The sequence below is a fragment of the Vespula pensylvanica genome, chromosome 17 (assembly GCF_014466175.1).
Source record: "Vespula pensylvanica isolate Volc-1 chromosome 17, ASM1446617v1, whole genome shotgun sequence".
NCBI classification, from domain to species: domain Eukaryota; kingdom Metazoa; phylum Arthropoda; class Insecta; order Hymenoptera; family Vespidae; genus Vespula; species Vespula pensylvanica.
The window spans coordinates 2,292,735-2,310,234 of NC_057701.1; the positions used below are offsets into that span (position 1 = coordinate 2,292,735).

The window sequence follows — 17,500 nt, forward strand, 5'->3', positions numbered from 1 at the left end:
ATGTATGTATGTATGTATGTATGTATGTATGTATGTATGTCTCTCTCTCTCTCTTTTAGTGTCTCTCCCTCACAATCTCTCTTTCTATCCGTTCTTCCATCTTTTTTTTTTTGATCTTTTTTTTTTATCGTTCCGTAGGGCGGATCGAAAAGTTTTTCAAAGACTTCAGAAACCAATTAGTTTTTTCTTTTCGTAATATTTATTTCTTTTTCTCATTTCTTTTCTCTCTTTTTCTTTCTTTTTTTCTTTCTTTTTCTATTCTTCTCTTTCTTGGCTCATCCAATAATATCGCAGTTTAAATGGTTAAGCTTGCAGTAGTTTGCAGTTTTACGATCTGCCAAAAAAAGAATTCGGTCTAAAATGATCTCGGAAATGGAGTAATTGATGTTTTTAAAAATAAATCTAAGGATCTTTGGCCTATCTCTCTCTCTCTCTCTCTCTCTCTCTCTCTCTCTCTCTCTCTTTCTCTGTGTATTTTTGAATATTGTTCTTACCACTTTTTAGTACGTAGTTCTGTCCTTTTTTTTTTTTTGTTTTTTTTTAAATATGTGTATGTAATTTTACATAGCCTTTTTAACGAGCACACATACGTATATTATTTTTGTTAACATCTTTTTTATTTATTTCTTTATTCTTCTTTTTTTGTCGAATAAATTAGCTCGTTTACGTCGAATCTGTCTTCTTCTTTCTTTCTTTTTTTTCGTATACAATTAAAACTAAATTCGAGTATTTATAAAATAATTATATGAATAAAATGACAATGAAAAAGAGTGTTTGTGTGAGAGATAGAGATAGAGAGAGGAAGAGCGTAAAAAGATCTTATTTATATAAATTCCTTTTTTTTTTAAATATTGTTTTTAATCCTTTATTTTTTTTTTTACTTATCAATTTATTTCGTTTCGTTTTAATTTTATATTTTGTATACGTGTCAGTGATAGCATCATAAGTAGTTATATTTTTATTATCTTACTAATGAATGAATGAATGAATGAATTAATTAATTAATTATTTAATCGATTGATCGATTGATTAATGACATAATGAATTTATTTATTAATTAATTTACTAATAGAATCGTATTGTTATCATCGCAAATCGTAATGATTCATTATACTCACGATATAAATATATCAGTTTTATTCGTTAATTTATCAAAGCATCTTGTATATCATGCTCCGATTAATTCCGTAATTAATAAATTATACGTCATTGATTAATCGTAACAACATTTGTAAACATCGTAATCCCTTTATTCTCTTTGTTCAAAAAGTCTTGAGTTATTCTAATTATCTCGTCGCTAAAGAGTCATCGATAAATTTTCATTAAAATTTTTCTCATTAAATGTTCTTTCTTTCTTTCTTTTTCTTTTTCCTTTTCTTTCTTGTTGACTTTAAACAAAGACACAAAACGTAAAAAGGAAAAAACAAAACAAAACAAAACAAAAGAAAAGTATAATGATAAAAAGAAAAGAAAGAAGAAAGAAACGTGAAATTTAACTTTCGTCTGCCTGTCTCGGTACTCCAGTCGACTCGACTTTTTTCCTCTTCGATGCTCTTGAAACATCGTAGTTGTAAACATTGAAAGAGAGAAAAAAAAGAGAAAGAAAGAAGGAAAGAAAGAAAGAAAGAAAGAAAGAGAGAGAGAGAGAGAGAGAGAGTCGAAGTTGAAAACAAAGGTGAGCTTCGGTCTATGTAGTTTTCGCTTTGGTTTTTAATACAAACCAAACGTTAGTCTCCAGTCTGATTTCGCCATTTCTTTTTATTCTTCTCTCTCTCTCTCTCTCTCTCTCTTTCTTTGTCTCTCCGTCCATATGTTTGTCTGTCTGTCTATCTGTCTATCTTTCTCTGTCTATTTTTTTTCTTTTTTATCGTCGTCGTTTAACGTACATGTGAAAACGCACTTTTGAATCGAATCTGTCGTTGGTGGTTAACATTGAAAGCTCCGAAAGCATCAGACAAGCAAGACTGACGTTATTACGAAACCGCATTGTAATTATCGCACGTTCAACTTAATTAATGGATTGATTGTGTGAAAAAATAGTATGTGTGTATACGTGTGTATGTGTGTGTATGTATACTTAGATCGGTCGAGAGAATGTTTGCGAATGACATTTAAATGGCTCTGAATGGATCACTGATATTTTTATAAGGTCGTGATAATATTTTGTTAATTTGTTAATTGGGTGGTTAATCTTTCTTTTTTCTTTTTTTAAAAACAGAGAGAGAGAGAGAGAAAGAGAGAGAGAGGGACGTCTGTAAGAATCTACAGATAATTAGAATTGATCGAAAATAAGTAGTTTTGTTATTTATCGGTATTACTTTATTAAATAATTAATTGATTAATCGAGGCTGAAGGGTTGATATTTCTAAAAAGAAAGGAAAGAAAAAAATGTTGAACTTTCGTCGTGTAGATTCTTTTTTTTTCTTCTTCTTTTTTTTTTCTTTTTTTTTATTCTACATCATCACTGCATGAATTATCGGAGATCAGAGCTAATCATAGTGCGGTTCTTTTTATTTATCGATTACATTTGCTTCATTGATTAATTCGTTTATTAATGAAGATCAAGTGTTTCGTACTTCGAAAATTATATTCTACGTGAATATATTTTATCATGTAGATTTTTTGCTTTTTCCTAAATCTTTTCGTATAAATCATTTCTAATAAATTAGAGCTAATCGCAGCGCGGGCTTTTTATTTATGGATTACGTTTACTTCATTGATTAATTCGTTTGTTAATGAAGATCAAGTGTTTCATACTTTGGAAATTATATTCTACGTGAATATTTTTTATCGCGTAGATCTCTTTTTTCTTTTTCTTTTCTTTTTTCTTTTTCTTTTTTTTTTCTAAATATCGTCCGTATTATGAATGGTCGATAAATTAGGGCTAATCGCAGTGCAGGCTTTTTATTTATCGATTACGTTTACTTCATTGATTAATTCGTTTATTCATTCGTTTATTAATGAAGATCAAGTGTTTCATACTTCGAAAGTAATATTCTAAGTCGATATTTTATCGCGTAGGTATTTCCTTTTTTTATTTTTAATTCTAAATCGTCCGTATGAATCATCCGTATGATTAGGACTAATCAACCAATGGAATTTTTTGCATATCGAATATGCCCGCAAACGTATTTCCATTAATGCTTTTGATTACATTTCGTTGCTATCGAAAAAAAATTAAAAAAAAGAAAAGAAAGAGAAAGAAAGAAAGAAAGAAAGAAAAAAAAAAGATAAAAAAAAGATAATAGAGAAAGAAAGGAAATAGAACGATAATTCCGACGATGAAAGAGAAAAGCAAAAAAAAAGAAAAAGAAAAGGAAAAAGAAAAAAAAAAACATATTAAAAGTGAAAAGTTTAAAGATACAACAAGTAACGCGAGCGTACCATCCAACCTTTTTCTAAAATCGACCTTTGAACCTTTGCTAATTCAACCTTTCAACTTTTTCTTACATTCCCTTATTCCTCGTCCTTCTCACCTTCCTTTGATTACGTAAAACATGCGTTTTAACATTCACGACGTCCGCTTTGCTTTCACTCCTTACAACTTATACTTATGTGACGATCATATGTACACACATATACGTACATATTTGTATCCTCTTCCTCCTCCTCCTCCTCCTCCTCCTCCTCCTTCTCTTGTTCGTTGATTTCCATTTTCGCGAAGCGTATCGAGGCGGAACTATCGGTTTAACGATCCTACCAGCCACGGAATCGATTTTACGTTTCGATTAATTCCAGAACGAAGTATCTACGAGTACACTGACCCTTTCGATGTATATGTCTCTCTCTCTCTCTCTCTCTCTCTCTCTCTCTCTCTCTCTATTTCTCTCTCTCTCTCTTGATTTCTATACATATGTGTATGTATGTGCGTATAGGTAAGATATATATTGTATTTGTGGTGGCCGAGGATCATCCTCCTCACGCTTCACTTTACTAGATGGTAAAGGTTGGAGGGAGGTGGTTGAGGGAAAGGCCTGGTTTGTTCGAGCTCGTACGAAACCCTCCTCCTCTTTCTCCTCTTCCTCCTCTTCTTCATCCTTCTCATCCTCCTCATCCTCCTCCTCCTCCTGGTCGTCGTCGTAACTTTGCGCTCGTAAACTTCCACTACGAAACGAGCGGTACTTCCGGAAAGGCTCGACTCCGTCATGCTAGCTAGAGTTTTGTTTCTCTCTCTCTCTCTCTCTCTCTCTCTCTTTCTCTCTCTCTCTCATTCTTTCTCTTTTTCTCTCTTGCTCCATATATATATATATATATATATATATATATATCATTCTCTCTCACTCTTACATTCTGTTTCATTGATGGCTATGTTACTACTCTCTAGTTGTATGTCCACCCTACGTTTTCTTGTTTATGACCATATCAACCAGAGAGAGAGAGAGAGAGAGAGAGAGAGAGAGAGAGAGAGAGAGAGAGAGAGAGAGAGAGAGAGAGAGAGAGAGAGAGAGAGAGAGAGAGAGAGAGAGAGAGAGAGAGTTTCCAACGATTTTCCTTTTCGTTTACGACTCACATCCTATTGCCCTTTTCCTCATAACTTGGATCTTTTTATGATTCTTTTTTTATTTTCTTTTCTTTTTATTTTTTTTCTTTTTATTCTATCTCCTTCTCTTTCACTGTCGCTTATGTCTATCTCTATCTCTCTTTTTCTCGTTCTTTATTTATTAGTTTATGGGACGAGTGATATATACTACAAGGCTCGTTTTAATTGCGTTTCCCTCTTTTTATTTGTTGTATTTTTTCTATTTTTTTTTTCTTTCTTTCTCTTTCTTTTTCTTTTGTTTCTTTTTTTTTTTTTTTTTTTTTTTTTTTGAAGGGACGAGGAACATTTTTTTTTTTTTAAGGAATACCTTCTATTCGATTGTAAAATTGCGGAGACCGGTTATTTGTAAAATGGAAAAGAAATGTAAAATTATACATTTACAATGTAAAAATTATACATTAAAATTATACAATACATTTACAATTGTCAATTTAGAAAATAATACATTGTAAAATTGATTTGAAAATGTTTATTTGTACAGTCGTTCGTTCTTCTTTTTATTTATTTGTTTGTTTGTTTGTTTGTTTGTTTGTATCTCAACGATTAACGTTAATAAGTAATGACGGTATGAATCGAAAAGAACGAAAAAGAAAAAAAAATGAAATATCGATTATAATCGATTGAATTTGAAAATCATTTTGGATAGAGTGGAAAGATTATGTTTCGTATTATTGCAATATGTTACATACGTACTTACGTTGTTATTAATTTGATCCTCTTTAATGCTATGAGGCTGTGAGCGCGACTGATGCGAGTATCACGAGTTTAATATGAAAATAACGTTCTAATGGATCGGATTTCCGCACTTTTATATCGTCCGGGCTCGCGGCGCGCGATGTAATAAAAGACGCGACCGGCATCATAGAAGTAGAAAAAAAAATAACACGAAAAAGAGAGAAATAAAAAAATCAACGAACGGGCACTGATTTTCTTTTTCTCTTTATTCTTTCTTTTTTATGATTACAATTATCGCCAAAGATAAAGATAAAACGGACGAAAATATGCTAATGTTTTTTAATAAAACATGCATATTTTCCCCATATTTTTATGATACGCGTTAGAAATTATTTTTCATCTTGGTTTGACAAAAAAGGGAAAGAAAAAAAAAAAAGAAAGAAAAAGTCGCCGAACTGGACATTAATTATTATAAATTATCAAAGTAGCTCATCAATTTTATTTCTTTTTTTTTTTTTTGTAATTATGTTTAATAATATGTAATGTGTTAGTATATGTATAAAAAAGAATACATATATATATATATATATATATATATGTATTATATAATTTTTCACCGATCTAACTTATTACACATTATTCAGAATCTAATCTGATCTAATATCAAACGTATGTTAGATCGAAACAATAATTATCTCGTTTTGTTGTATATACATAAATAATAAAGACCTCCTTGCGATTAAAAAATACGAAAATGATGTAACGTAGCGAAGGCACGTAACATGCAATAGAAGTAACTACGTGTAACTGTATAAATAAAACATGCTCGCAAACGTACTCGCAAACGAAGTTATACATCGTGTTGTACTTAATCCGAAAGAGATCTTCTTTAAGATTACTTGTTTACACAAAAAATTGGCATAAAATATTTACATTTAATAGAGATAGAAATTCTACGATATTATTAAAAAAATAATCGATTGATATTTCACGTAATTTTATACACACACACACACATACACACACATTAATTTATATACATATACGTACATACACATACGTATGAATACGGATAAAAAGAAAGTATGATGTGTGTGTGTGTGTGTGTGTGTGTGTGTGTGTGTGTAAGAGAGAGAGAGAGAGAGAGAGAGAGAAAAGGATAAATCCATTTCGTTTTAAATCGGTAATTAAAATCTTTATCCTTTCTCGTGAAAAGCTTAACACGGATACCGCCTATGGCACTTCCGTTTCCGCTTTTACCCTCTCTCTACCTGCCGATTTGGTCCCTGCCGTTCTACCCTCCCTCTTTATACCGTACCACCACCACCACCACCACCATCACCATCACTACCACCACTACCACTACCACCACCCCAAGTCGCGGCTTGCAGACGCGATCGATCTAACGTCTGCCGGGACGTCGCCTCGTTTTTCCACCCCCTCTCTCTCTTCTCTCTCTCTCTCTCTCTCTCTGTCTTTCTTTCTTTCTTTCTTTCTTTCTTTCTTTCTTTCTTTCTTTTCTCTCTCTTTTTATTCTCTCTCTTTCTCACTGTCTGATTCTCTTTCTCTTTCTTCTTTTTTATACCGTCTCTCTTTCTCTCTCTCTCTCTCTCTCTCTGTCTCTCTCTCTCCCTTTTCTTTTTTCTTCTCTTTTTTTTTTACTCTCCCTTTCTCCTTCCTTTCTCTGTTTCTATCTCTATTTTTCTTATTCGTGGCAGCATCAGTCTAGCGCTTTAGCATCGTGTGTACAAAAGAGAGTAGTGTAGTAACGGTAAAACGCGACCGATACATATAAAGATAGATACCAATACATACTACTTCTATTACTACTACCATTACCACTCACTCGTCTCTTTGAAATCGTATTCTTTCGTCTCTCCTGTCTGTCTGTCTTTCTGTCTTTCTGTCTTTCTGTCTCTTCTCGTGACTACCGTCGTCTCTGCATCTCACTTCTCTTTTCTCATAGAAAACCAAGAGAAGTGCTGTTCGTACGTATATCGATTCTACGAATGTCATCGCTCCGGACGAATAATGTTAATGAAAACGTACGTAAGTACTTACCTACGTACCTATACCAGTATATATATATATATATATGTACGTATATATGTATACGTATATATATATGTATGTATTTATGTATGTATGTATGATATATGTACGAATGTACGTATGTATGTATGTATGTATGTATATATGTAGAAAATCTTCCATATGTAGAAAATGGTCGGACTGTCGTCGCGTTGTGTCTACAATCGATCCCGAATATACTTCGACACTGACAATGAAAATCTTTCTGAAGCTTACTAGAATGTTCTCTCTCTCTCTCTCTCTCTCTCTCTCTCTCTCTCTCTCACACACACACACTCAGTCTCTCTCTCTCTCTTTCTCTCTTTCTGTTTTTAATGAATGATCCTAATAATTTTATCGGTTTTACATGCTTCATTTTTGGTTTCATTTTTGTCATCTTCTATTTTTCTTTCTATTTTTTTTTTATTCGTTTTTCTTTTCTTTTTTTTTTTTTGTTTCTTCCTTTCTCAATTTGTTTAAAGTCACGAGATCCTTACGAGAATGATACTCTGATGAAAAATATTGTCTTTTTGGATCTAGCGATCTTTCGATCACACGATAAATAGAATGAAATACGTACTCGTGTAAAAATTAATTTTCCAAAATTAATAAATCAAACGATTGATATCCTTGATTTATTCCGAAAGATAAAAAGCAAAATATACGGATCGAATCATTCGTTTAATTCGTTTAAGCAAACGTTGTTATATATATTCGAAAGATATTCGAAGGTATCTTTGTGATATCTACTGTTATTTATCGATCACCTTGTAGAGATAGGAAGAAAACACGCACCGCTTCTTTCAGATCCATTAAAATACAATTAATCTTCTATATTCAACTCTCGAACTAGAGTTATTCGAATTTTGTTAAAGAAGAAGGAATGAAAAGAAAAGAGGAAGGATTTTTTTTTCTTTTTCTAATTTATTTAATTCGCCTAAATTCTCACGTTCTAGAGAAATTTATTAAGATAAAAGGATATTTCTCTACCCTACCCTTGTTTATAGATCACCCTGTAGATAAAAGAAACACGCCGCACCGCATAAAAATTAATTCACCGAACTGTATCTCCAACATGAAATTATCTCGATTTCTTCCAAAAATAAATGAAAAGAATGAAACGTCGAACGTATATTTAATTTAATTTAAATTCACGTTTAAAATAATGACGTCTGAGATAAAAGGATATTTCCATTATCCTACCCTTTCATCGATCTCCCATCTGAGATTAAAAAAAAGAAAGAAAAAAAAAAAAAGAGAGAAAAAAAAAACAACGCGCCGTACAAGATTTAATTTTACACAAATCTCTCCTCCCCCTTCCCTCCCCCTTCCCTCCCCCTCCCCCCCCAAAAAAAACATACAATTCGATTTACATATATCCATACATAAAAAAAAAAGGAATTAAAAGATCCATTAAAATCGTCCGCGACACCCCTTCTCCTTTCCATCATTAACAAAAAAAAAGAAAAAAAAAAAAAGAAGAAGAAAAAAAGGAAAGAAAAAAAAGCAAAAAGAAATTCACTCCACGTTTTTAACGATCGAAAGTATATCGAGATGAAAGGGATATTAATTCTATTATCTACCCTTATTTATCGATCACCCTGTAAATAAGAGAAACACGCATTGCCGTGCCGCGTCGAAGGGCGATGCACCGCCGGCTGCCATTCTCTCTCTCTCCCTCTCTCCTCCCTTTCTCTCTCTCTCTCTCTCTCTCTCTCTCTCTCTCACTCTCTTTCTACAAGGATGAGAGAGAGAGAGAGAGAGAAAGAGAGACAGACAGACGCACAGACAGAGAGAAAGAGAGAGAGAAAGAGAAACAGAAAGAGGGAAGGAGAGAGAGAGGAGAAGAGAGTCGGACTGCTGCGTTCACATCCCCCACCATTCGGTCTTTTCCAGTTTGCGCCCTCCTCTCCTACGTTAACAGTGACGGACGCGACCCTCGTCGGACCCCCGGTCGGGTCTACGAGGGTTGGGGCGGTCGATGCAATGTGTTTCCATAGAAACCAGACGCGCCGTCCGCCACCCTTTCCTACAGTGCATTCAACCGGGGTTTGCTCTCTACGATCTCTTCCTCCCTCCTTCCCAACCCACCTCCTCATCACCTCCTCACCGCCTCCTCACCACCTCCTCACCACCTCCTCACCACCTTCTCTTCTCTTCTCTACACCTCTCCACCCCACTTTCGCGAACATCTACCCTATGAAACTCTTGGAATCTTAACATTTTCCTTCTAACTCTACCTTCTTCTTACCTTCCCTCTCTCTCTTCCACCCCGTTGCACTTGGCGCTTCCTGTTTTCTTCTTTTTTTGCTGGTTTTTTATTTTTGTTTTTTTTTTTTTTTTTTTTTTTTTTGATATCTCTTTTTGGCTCCGAGCGTTTTGATCTTTATTTTCTTTTCTTTTTTTTCCTTTTTTTTTTATTTGATTGTATTTTTAGATTTCTTTTCAGCTGTTTGTTTTTTTTTTGTTTTGTTTTGTTCTGTTCTGTTTCTTTTGCTTGTTTCTTTTATGTATATAATTGAAAAGAGATTTCTCTTATCGTCAAGAAGAAAGATTTCTTCGAAAATGTTAAATCTATAGAATAAAAAAGAATCTTTCGTTCGTATAGTAATATTTTATCATAAAATCTCAACATCAGGGTGTCTAACTTCAACCATTAAAAAATGGTACCACCACCATCACCATTATCATCATAATCATAATCATAATCGTGTATCATCATAAATAATCCCTAATCTCTAATTCTCGCGAAGATTTCTGCTCGATTCGTCCGTAAAACGTGTCATCAAAATAAAATACCCCATGGTTATATTGATCCCATCGAACGCGTCGAGTCAAGAAGATAATAGAGCGCGGCATGCTAGTACACTTTGAAGGACAACAAAAAAAGGGTTGCAATTTTTTTTTTCCTTTTTTCTCTCTTTTTTTTTTTTGAGGGAGTAAATCGTCGATTAAAGGAAAATGGAGGATCTTCTTTCTTCGAGTCGATGAAACCCATACATATATTCACATACACAAACACATACACACATACACTCTTTCTCTCTTTTGCTATTTTTCTTCTCTTTTCCACTGCAGTTACATACAAACACGTATGCACGCTACAGATACATAGACATGGTTAGTCTCTTCAAGTACTGGTTTTACAAAGGTGACCCGACAACGGCCTGTGCCAAGATTTATGGCTCGCCCTTGAGTTTCTTCCTCCAGTAGAAAGAATCAAAGAGAAAGAGAGAACGAGAGAGATAGAGAGAGAGAGAGAGAAAGAGAGAGAGATCCGATCGCCTAGACAGCCGGTAGAATTAATGCCGTTGGCGCGTACTCGGACGCCCGGTGTACTTTAATAAAAGGATACTCTCGTAGTATCTATACTACGTATCCCATCTTCTTCTTCTACTTCTTCTTTACTTCCTTCGGAAGTAGTAAAAAAAAAAAAAAAAATAGGAAGAAGAGTAGACGCGGGATCCTAACTTACAAGATTCCTCATTCTCATCCTCATCCTTATCCTCAGTCTCATCCTTAGTCTCATCCTTAGTCTCATCCTTAGTCTCATCCTTAGTCTCATCCTTAACCTCATCCTTCCCCCTCTTTCTTTCTTACCCTTCTCCTTTTCAACTCACTGAAGTCAATGACTTCGATATTCCATTACTGGCTCTCTGTTACTACTCTGCTGTTATAGTGTTGCCGTTGCTGTTGCTAGTACTTGGGGTGCTGACGAGTGTTGGTTCTGGTGCTGAGTACTAGTACTCGGTACTGGTACTACTGCTTCAACCAATCCAAGAGATTTTCTGATTCTAACAATGTTCCAAGGGATTCGAATTCTTCGACAACTTTCGATCACAACATCTCCTTCTCGATGTTGATATTAATCTTGATCTTTATCTTGAGCTTGAGTTCGAACGTTGATTTTGATCTTGATCTTGATCTTTCTTTGCTCTAAATCTTCGATTTCTTTTTTCGAACTATTTAAATATTTCATTTCGTACTCTTGTACTATCGACGATTTCAGTTTTATCGACTACATTAAAAATTCCAATGGATTAGATAACTCGATAGAAATGTGTGTGTATATGTGCGTTGGTTTATTGGATTGCGTCTAGAAAGTTTTATGTGTGCCATCTTCTTTTTCTTTTTCTTTTTTCTTTTTTTTTTTTTTTTTGCTTTATTTTTTATTTTTCGTTCGCTCGTTATATTTCTCCCTTAGGAAACAAGTATCAAAAAAGTGTCGATACGAATACGTAGATGTTAAAATTGTAGTTTATTGAAAGAAGGTTAGAACGTTAGATTATAAATTTTTCTATAATCTTTGTTTCTTCTATATTTTTGAGTTATTCACTTTTGATCTATGTTCCATTAAAGAAACATACACGTATAATATATATATATATATATATATATATATATATATATATATACATATAATATTAAAAGTAGATTACATCGAAAGAAGAGATATTAGATAAAAAAAATTTCTCGAAATTTACGCGACAAGGATATGCAACGACAACGACAACAAAAAACAAAAAGGAAGAAACAAGAAAAAGGAAACGATAGAGAAGAGGAAGAAAGTTAGAAAAGAAAAGAATCTCTTTCGTCGATGCTTATTATAAAAATTAATTCGAAGGATAAGAAACAGATCAATTTTTCAAAATTCATTGCAATTAGAGTTCGAAAAATAACGAAAATAAAAAAAATAAGAGGAAGACAGATAAGACAAAACAAGACAAGACAAGACAAGACAAGAGAAGAGAAGAGAAGAGAAGAGAAAAGAAGAGAAGAGAAGAAAAGAAGAAAAGAAGAGAAGAAGAGAAGAAGAGAAGAAGAGAAGAGAAGAAGAGAAGAAGAGTCGACTTTCTCACGACTTTCGGAGCAGCTTCGAGACCTTTCTCGTCCAAGGTCGTAGATCGTGGCGGATGAACTAGTACCTATATATATATATATATATATATATATATATATATATACACATACACATACATACACATATATGTTCTCTCTCTCTCTCTTTCTCTCTATCTCTCTATCTCTTTCTTTCTATCTCTCGTTCTCCCCACTCTTTCGCCAGTCTGCTGGCACTGGCCGACGAGGAAGAGAAGGGATGGAGAGAGAAAGAGAGACAGAGACAGACAGAGAGAGAGAGAGAGAGAGAGAGAGAGAGAGAGAGAGAGAGAGAGAGAGAGAATCGAGCCATTCCAGGGCCATACGGATGAAGGGTAGGTGAGGAGAGAAGTAAAGAGGGGATGAAGAAGGGAGAGGAAGGGGAGGCAAGCAGCACAGCGTGACCCCTGAACGACGTTCATCGATCGAGGGGTGCACGCACCCTGCTACCAACACACATACCATTGCATATACCATACACACGCACATGTACGTAGAGATAGACACAGACACCAATGTTACCCTCTTTCTTCGTTGGTTGGTTGGTTGGTTGGTTGGTTGGTTGGTTGGTTGGTTGGTTGGTTGGTTGGTTCGTTGGTTGGTTGGTTGGTTCGTTGGTTCGTTGATCGGTTGGTAGCATTTGTTTCGTCATTGATTTCGTACGAATTGCATATCGAAATGATTTTGTTAATATTCGATTAACAATAATGTTATTATAGGTTGTCTTTGGAAATTTATTGCATTTGTCATGGGAAAATCTATGTCAATCGATTTTGGAAAATTGTTTTTGATTATTCTACGAAATTTACAATGTGGCATTGAGGAAGGATTTTTAACGATTACGGTGAGATTTGTTTTTTACGATTATCGATTATATCAATGATTATATTTTTATCCTTCGCTCTCATTTTTTATTTTTTCTTCTTTTTTGTTTTTGTAATAAGACAAAATTTTCGTCATATGTCGGACGTTCTTAGAGATAATAAAATTATTTCTGTTTTTAATGTAATCATTTCTCTACGAACTTTACGATTAATATGAAATTCTATGAATTTTTGTATAGAATCTATATATATATATGTGTGTGTGTGTGTGTTTAGAATGAGAATGAATTTTAATTCTTTAAACATAAAGAGAGAAAGAGAGAAAGAAAGAGAGAGAGAGAGAGAGAAAAAAGTCGATAACACGATGATTCAACAAACAGTCCTATGACGCTTATAGAACTAACAATAAGTAAGTAAGTACTTACATAAGGTACTTACTTACCTATGAGAATCTCGATTTCAATATGCTAACCATGATTTCTTTGCCCTCTGCGTAAGAAAGAAAGAGAAAGAGAAAGAGAAAAGAAAGACGAAGGTAGGAGAAGTATTTCCCTAAGGAGCATTCACCTCTTATCTCAGGACACGATCGAAATTCCTGCACGAATGTACTAATGTAAAAGAGAGAGAGAGAGAGAGAGAAAAGAGAAGAAGAGAATGAGAAAGAGAGAGAGAGAGAGCGAGAGAGAGAGAGAGAGAGAGAGAGAAATAGAGGGAGAGAAAGATAAAAAAAAAATAGAAAGAGAGCATAGAAAAAATCATAGCTTTTGGTCTCTGCTTAGGAACATTTTTATTCTTTTTTTATTTTTCATTTTTTTAATCTTTACTTTTGAATAAGAAAGGAACGTTCTTTGTTCTTCTTCAGTTCCTCATTTGACTCTTCTAACAATTTTTTTTTATTCCTTTCTCTCTCTCTCTCTCTCTCTCTCTCTCTCTCTCTCTCTCTCTCTCTCTCTTTCTCTCTCTATCTCTCTCGATGTGTCTATCTATATATCTGTACATCTATCTATCTATCTATCTATCTTTAGCTTCGTGTCTTTCGTAAAGAGAAAAGAAAATAAGAATAAAAATAAAGAGGCCTGTCGCGTGTAAGTCTGTAAATTCGTTCAGCGAGTGGGAGAAGTACGATAACCTTCGTATTGGTGACCTTGGATTCCGAAGGATACCGAACGTTCTCTCTCTCTCTCTCTCTCTTTCTCTCTCTCTTTCTTTATGTATATATATTTATCTATCTCTCTCTATCTTCCTGTCCTTTTTCTACGAGAGCACTCAGGTGAAACATATATGTACACCCGTCTGCCCGCAGCCCAAGTGATTTAATTAAAGAGACGAGCTTTGCCTCTTACTCGTTGTAAATATAGTGACAGAGAGAAAGATCGTGTGTGCGTGCGTGTGCACAGAGAGAGAGAGAGAGAGAGAGAGAGAGAGAGAGAGAGAGAGAGAGAGAGAGAGACATAGAGAGGTGATGGAATTTGCTATAGGAAAGTATTATACACACCATGAAGATGGTGGTATGTGGTATCCTACTCGCGTGGGAATAGTCCCGTGAAGAGAAACCAAAAGGATCTGTGTAGTCAAGGAACAATGCCCGCCATCGTCCTCTTTGTGTCTCGATTTCTTTTTTTTTTTTTTTCTTTCTCGTTTCTTAATCTTTTTTTTATCTTTTTTCTGTTTTCTTCCTATTTTTAATCTTTTTTGTGTGGTTCATTTTATCTATCTATCTCTTTTTATTATCCCCTCTTCGTCACTATTTCTTTCTTTCTCTCTCTCTCTCTCTCTCTCTTTCTTTCTTACGTGTTTGTCTTTCGTCGTGGGTGATATGTCAAACGAATAGAGTAAAGACACATACGTACATATAAATACATCTGTGTGTGTATACGTCTATACACAAAACGTCTATACATGTACATGTGTATGTATGTGTATATATATATATATAGAAATATATATATATATGTATATATATGTATATGGAAATACATATGGGTGGTCCTCGGGAATCTTCCTCGTGTGACGTCGAGAGTTCGGTGAGCGTTCACTGCCATGACCTTGAATGTTGAAAGCGCTTACCTCGGCTGATACTCGGATGAGTTGGCCGGAAGTGAATTCCTTAGAGCCAGTCGGCATTCGCCGGTTAAACTATAAACTCCTCTTGTAACTTCTTATATTCGTTAGAAACTGAGAAAGAGAAAGAGAGAATGAGAGAGAATGAGAGACGATCCTACGAAGATATTTAGAATAGTCCAAGTATTTCTAATATATCATTCTTAATATTTCATTTTTATTTTTTCTCTTTTTTTTTTTTTCTTTCTTTTTTTATTTTGCAATTTTAATCGCGTGATATTTCTATGTATACGATATCGTAAAAAAATTATACTACGTATTACACAGGTATATTCGATTGATCATTCCTATCTGATTCTTTTTCTTTTATATCTTTGCGATAGAATTATTTTGTATAATCATGGTTATATATTAGATTATGATTATTATATGTATACATTATTATATATGTATACATGTGTATTATTATATCTGTATATTATATAGATGTAGTAGCTATAATAAATTAGTTTCTAGTTTGTATACATTGTTTTACCTTTTATCGGTATTACCTTTTTAGAATGAAATAAAATTCTTTAGATAATAATCAATATTCGTTTTTTCTTTATATAGATTAGATAATTTTTATAACTTGTATAAATTAGATGACTTTACCAAGAGAGACGTAGGATACTTTTAACTTTCATTTACTTATATAAATAATATGACTCGTTTGAACGTAATATAAAAATGTAAACAGATTGATTCTAAAAAATCAATAACATATACTTCCTGGAATTTTCTCGTAATATTCCATGTAACACTGTTTATATACGTTATTGCGTTGTGTTGTTATCTCGGCGTTTAGGATACGTTTATCTCTTTGAAGTCATTGAAAGGGCGTGGTCGTTGAAAAGAGGGGATTAGTTTTTAAGTATTCGTTGGACGATATTATGATCTAACGTTTGTTAGGAATTACTACGTTAGTAGTAGACGATCTTTGGGATAGTGAGTACGACGAAAGACGTAGTATCTAACGAGACGTAATATAACTCGGATATCTTCTTGATTATTTAAATAATTATTGAATAATTTACATATATATATATAAAATATATATGACGTTGCTATATATACGATAGTTAGAAAGTTATATATATATATATATAATTACATACATAATTAATACATATATATATATATCTGATATATGGGAAGAATATATATACAAGCAAAGAATATTATATATCGCACAAGCGATGGAGAGAATAAGAAACGACGTGGAAACGACGTGTAACGAGTTAAAAATAGCTTTCTAACAGTAAGACGAGAGTAGATTTGTATTATCGGAATTATCGTAGAAGAGATAAAATAATAAGGAATAAATTTGTTTGTTACAGGGATGCCGGTTGATTGAAGATGGCCTCGCCGACACCCTCGCTGGAATCGCGCGCGAATTCCCTCGGGTCCCTGGCCTCGCTGTCCCCGCTAACGGTGAGCGGCAGTTCCCCACCTGCTAGCGACTCGGCGATCTGCGACGTCGACAGTTGCGACCTCTGCCTGGACGCACCGAAAGCAGGGGAGGCCTGTCCTCGTTGCCGTCTTGGTGGTGCCGCCGGCGTACGTTGTACCGGGTGCAAGTCTACAGAGTCAGACGCGGTAGCCCGTTGCTTCGATTGCGCCAATTTCCTTTGTCCAAACTGCGTTATGGCCCATCAATTTATGCATTGTTTCGAAGGTCACCGAGTATTAAATCTCGGGGATTCGAAATTGGAGACGGTGAACAACGGCGGCAATTCTACGACGGAATTGCCGAAGAACAATCTAGTTATCAACGGTGGTAACAGCAACGAGGAAAAGACGTTGTTCTGTCCGCGTCATAAGCAGGAACTATTGAAATATTTTTGCCGTGCGTGTACGGTATTGGTATGTAAGGAATGTACGATCACCGATCACCCCGGTCCATTACACGACTGCGCCCACGTCTCGGAGGTCGGACCGCAACAAATGGAGGCAGTAGCAAGGGCGGTACAAGAGTGTCGGGCCAAAGCCGCCGACGTTAGGGCCGCTGTTAAAGCGGCCGATCACGGTGCCGCCCGATTACAAGTACAATATCACAAGGCGCAGAACGAGATTAACGACACCTTCCAGTTTTACAGATCGATGTTGGAGGAACGTAAGCAAGAACTATTGAAGGAATTAGAATCCGTATTCTCGACGAAACAAATATCGCTCGGTGTATTAACGCAAAAGGCGAACGAGATGGCCGATAAGATACAACAGACGTGCGAGTTCGTCGAACGTTTGATCAAATATACGACGGTCACGGACGTACTTATGGTTAAGAAGTTGTTGGACTCTAAGCTACAAGTATTGCTGAGTTATACGCCCGACATATCGAATCAAACGACCGACTTAGAATTCGTCAGTAATTATCAGGCTATACAGGTTGGCGTTAGAAACACGTTCGGTT

At 34.8% G+C, this 17,500-nt stretch overlaps 1 protein-coding gene across 6 annotated transcripts in view; it reads left to right on the top strand.

Moving 5' to 3' along the window:
* LOC122635040 (brain tumor protein) overlaps positions 1-17,500 on the top strand; it is a 111,733-nt gene that overhangs the window by 92,692 nt on the left and 1,541 nt on the right. For 5 of the 6 annotated variants that reach the window (XM_043824752.1, XM_043824754.1, XM_043824757.1 and 2 more), the window contains one exon: positions 16,428-17,500. This exon is cut by the window's right edge and continues 1,541 nt beyond it. In XM_043824752.1, the coding sequence (XP_043680687.1) occupies positions 16,447-17,500 (1,054 nt within the window). In that variant the 5' untranslated portion in view covers positions 16,428-16,446. Of the gene's footprint in view, positions 1-7,181; positions 7,261-16,427 lie in introns of all 6 variants that reach the window. The other variant, XM_043824756.1, reaches the window with a different exon arrangement.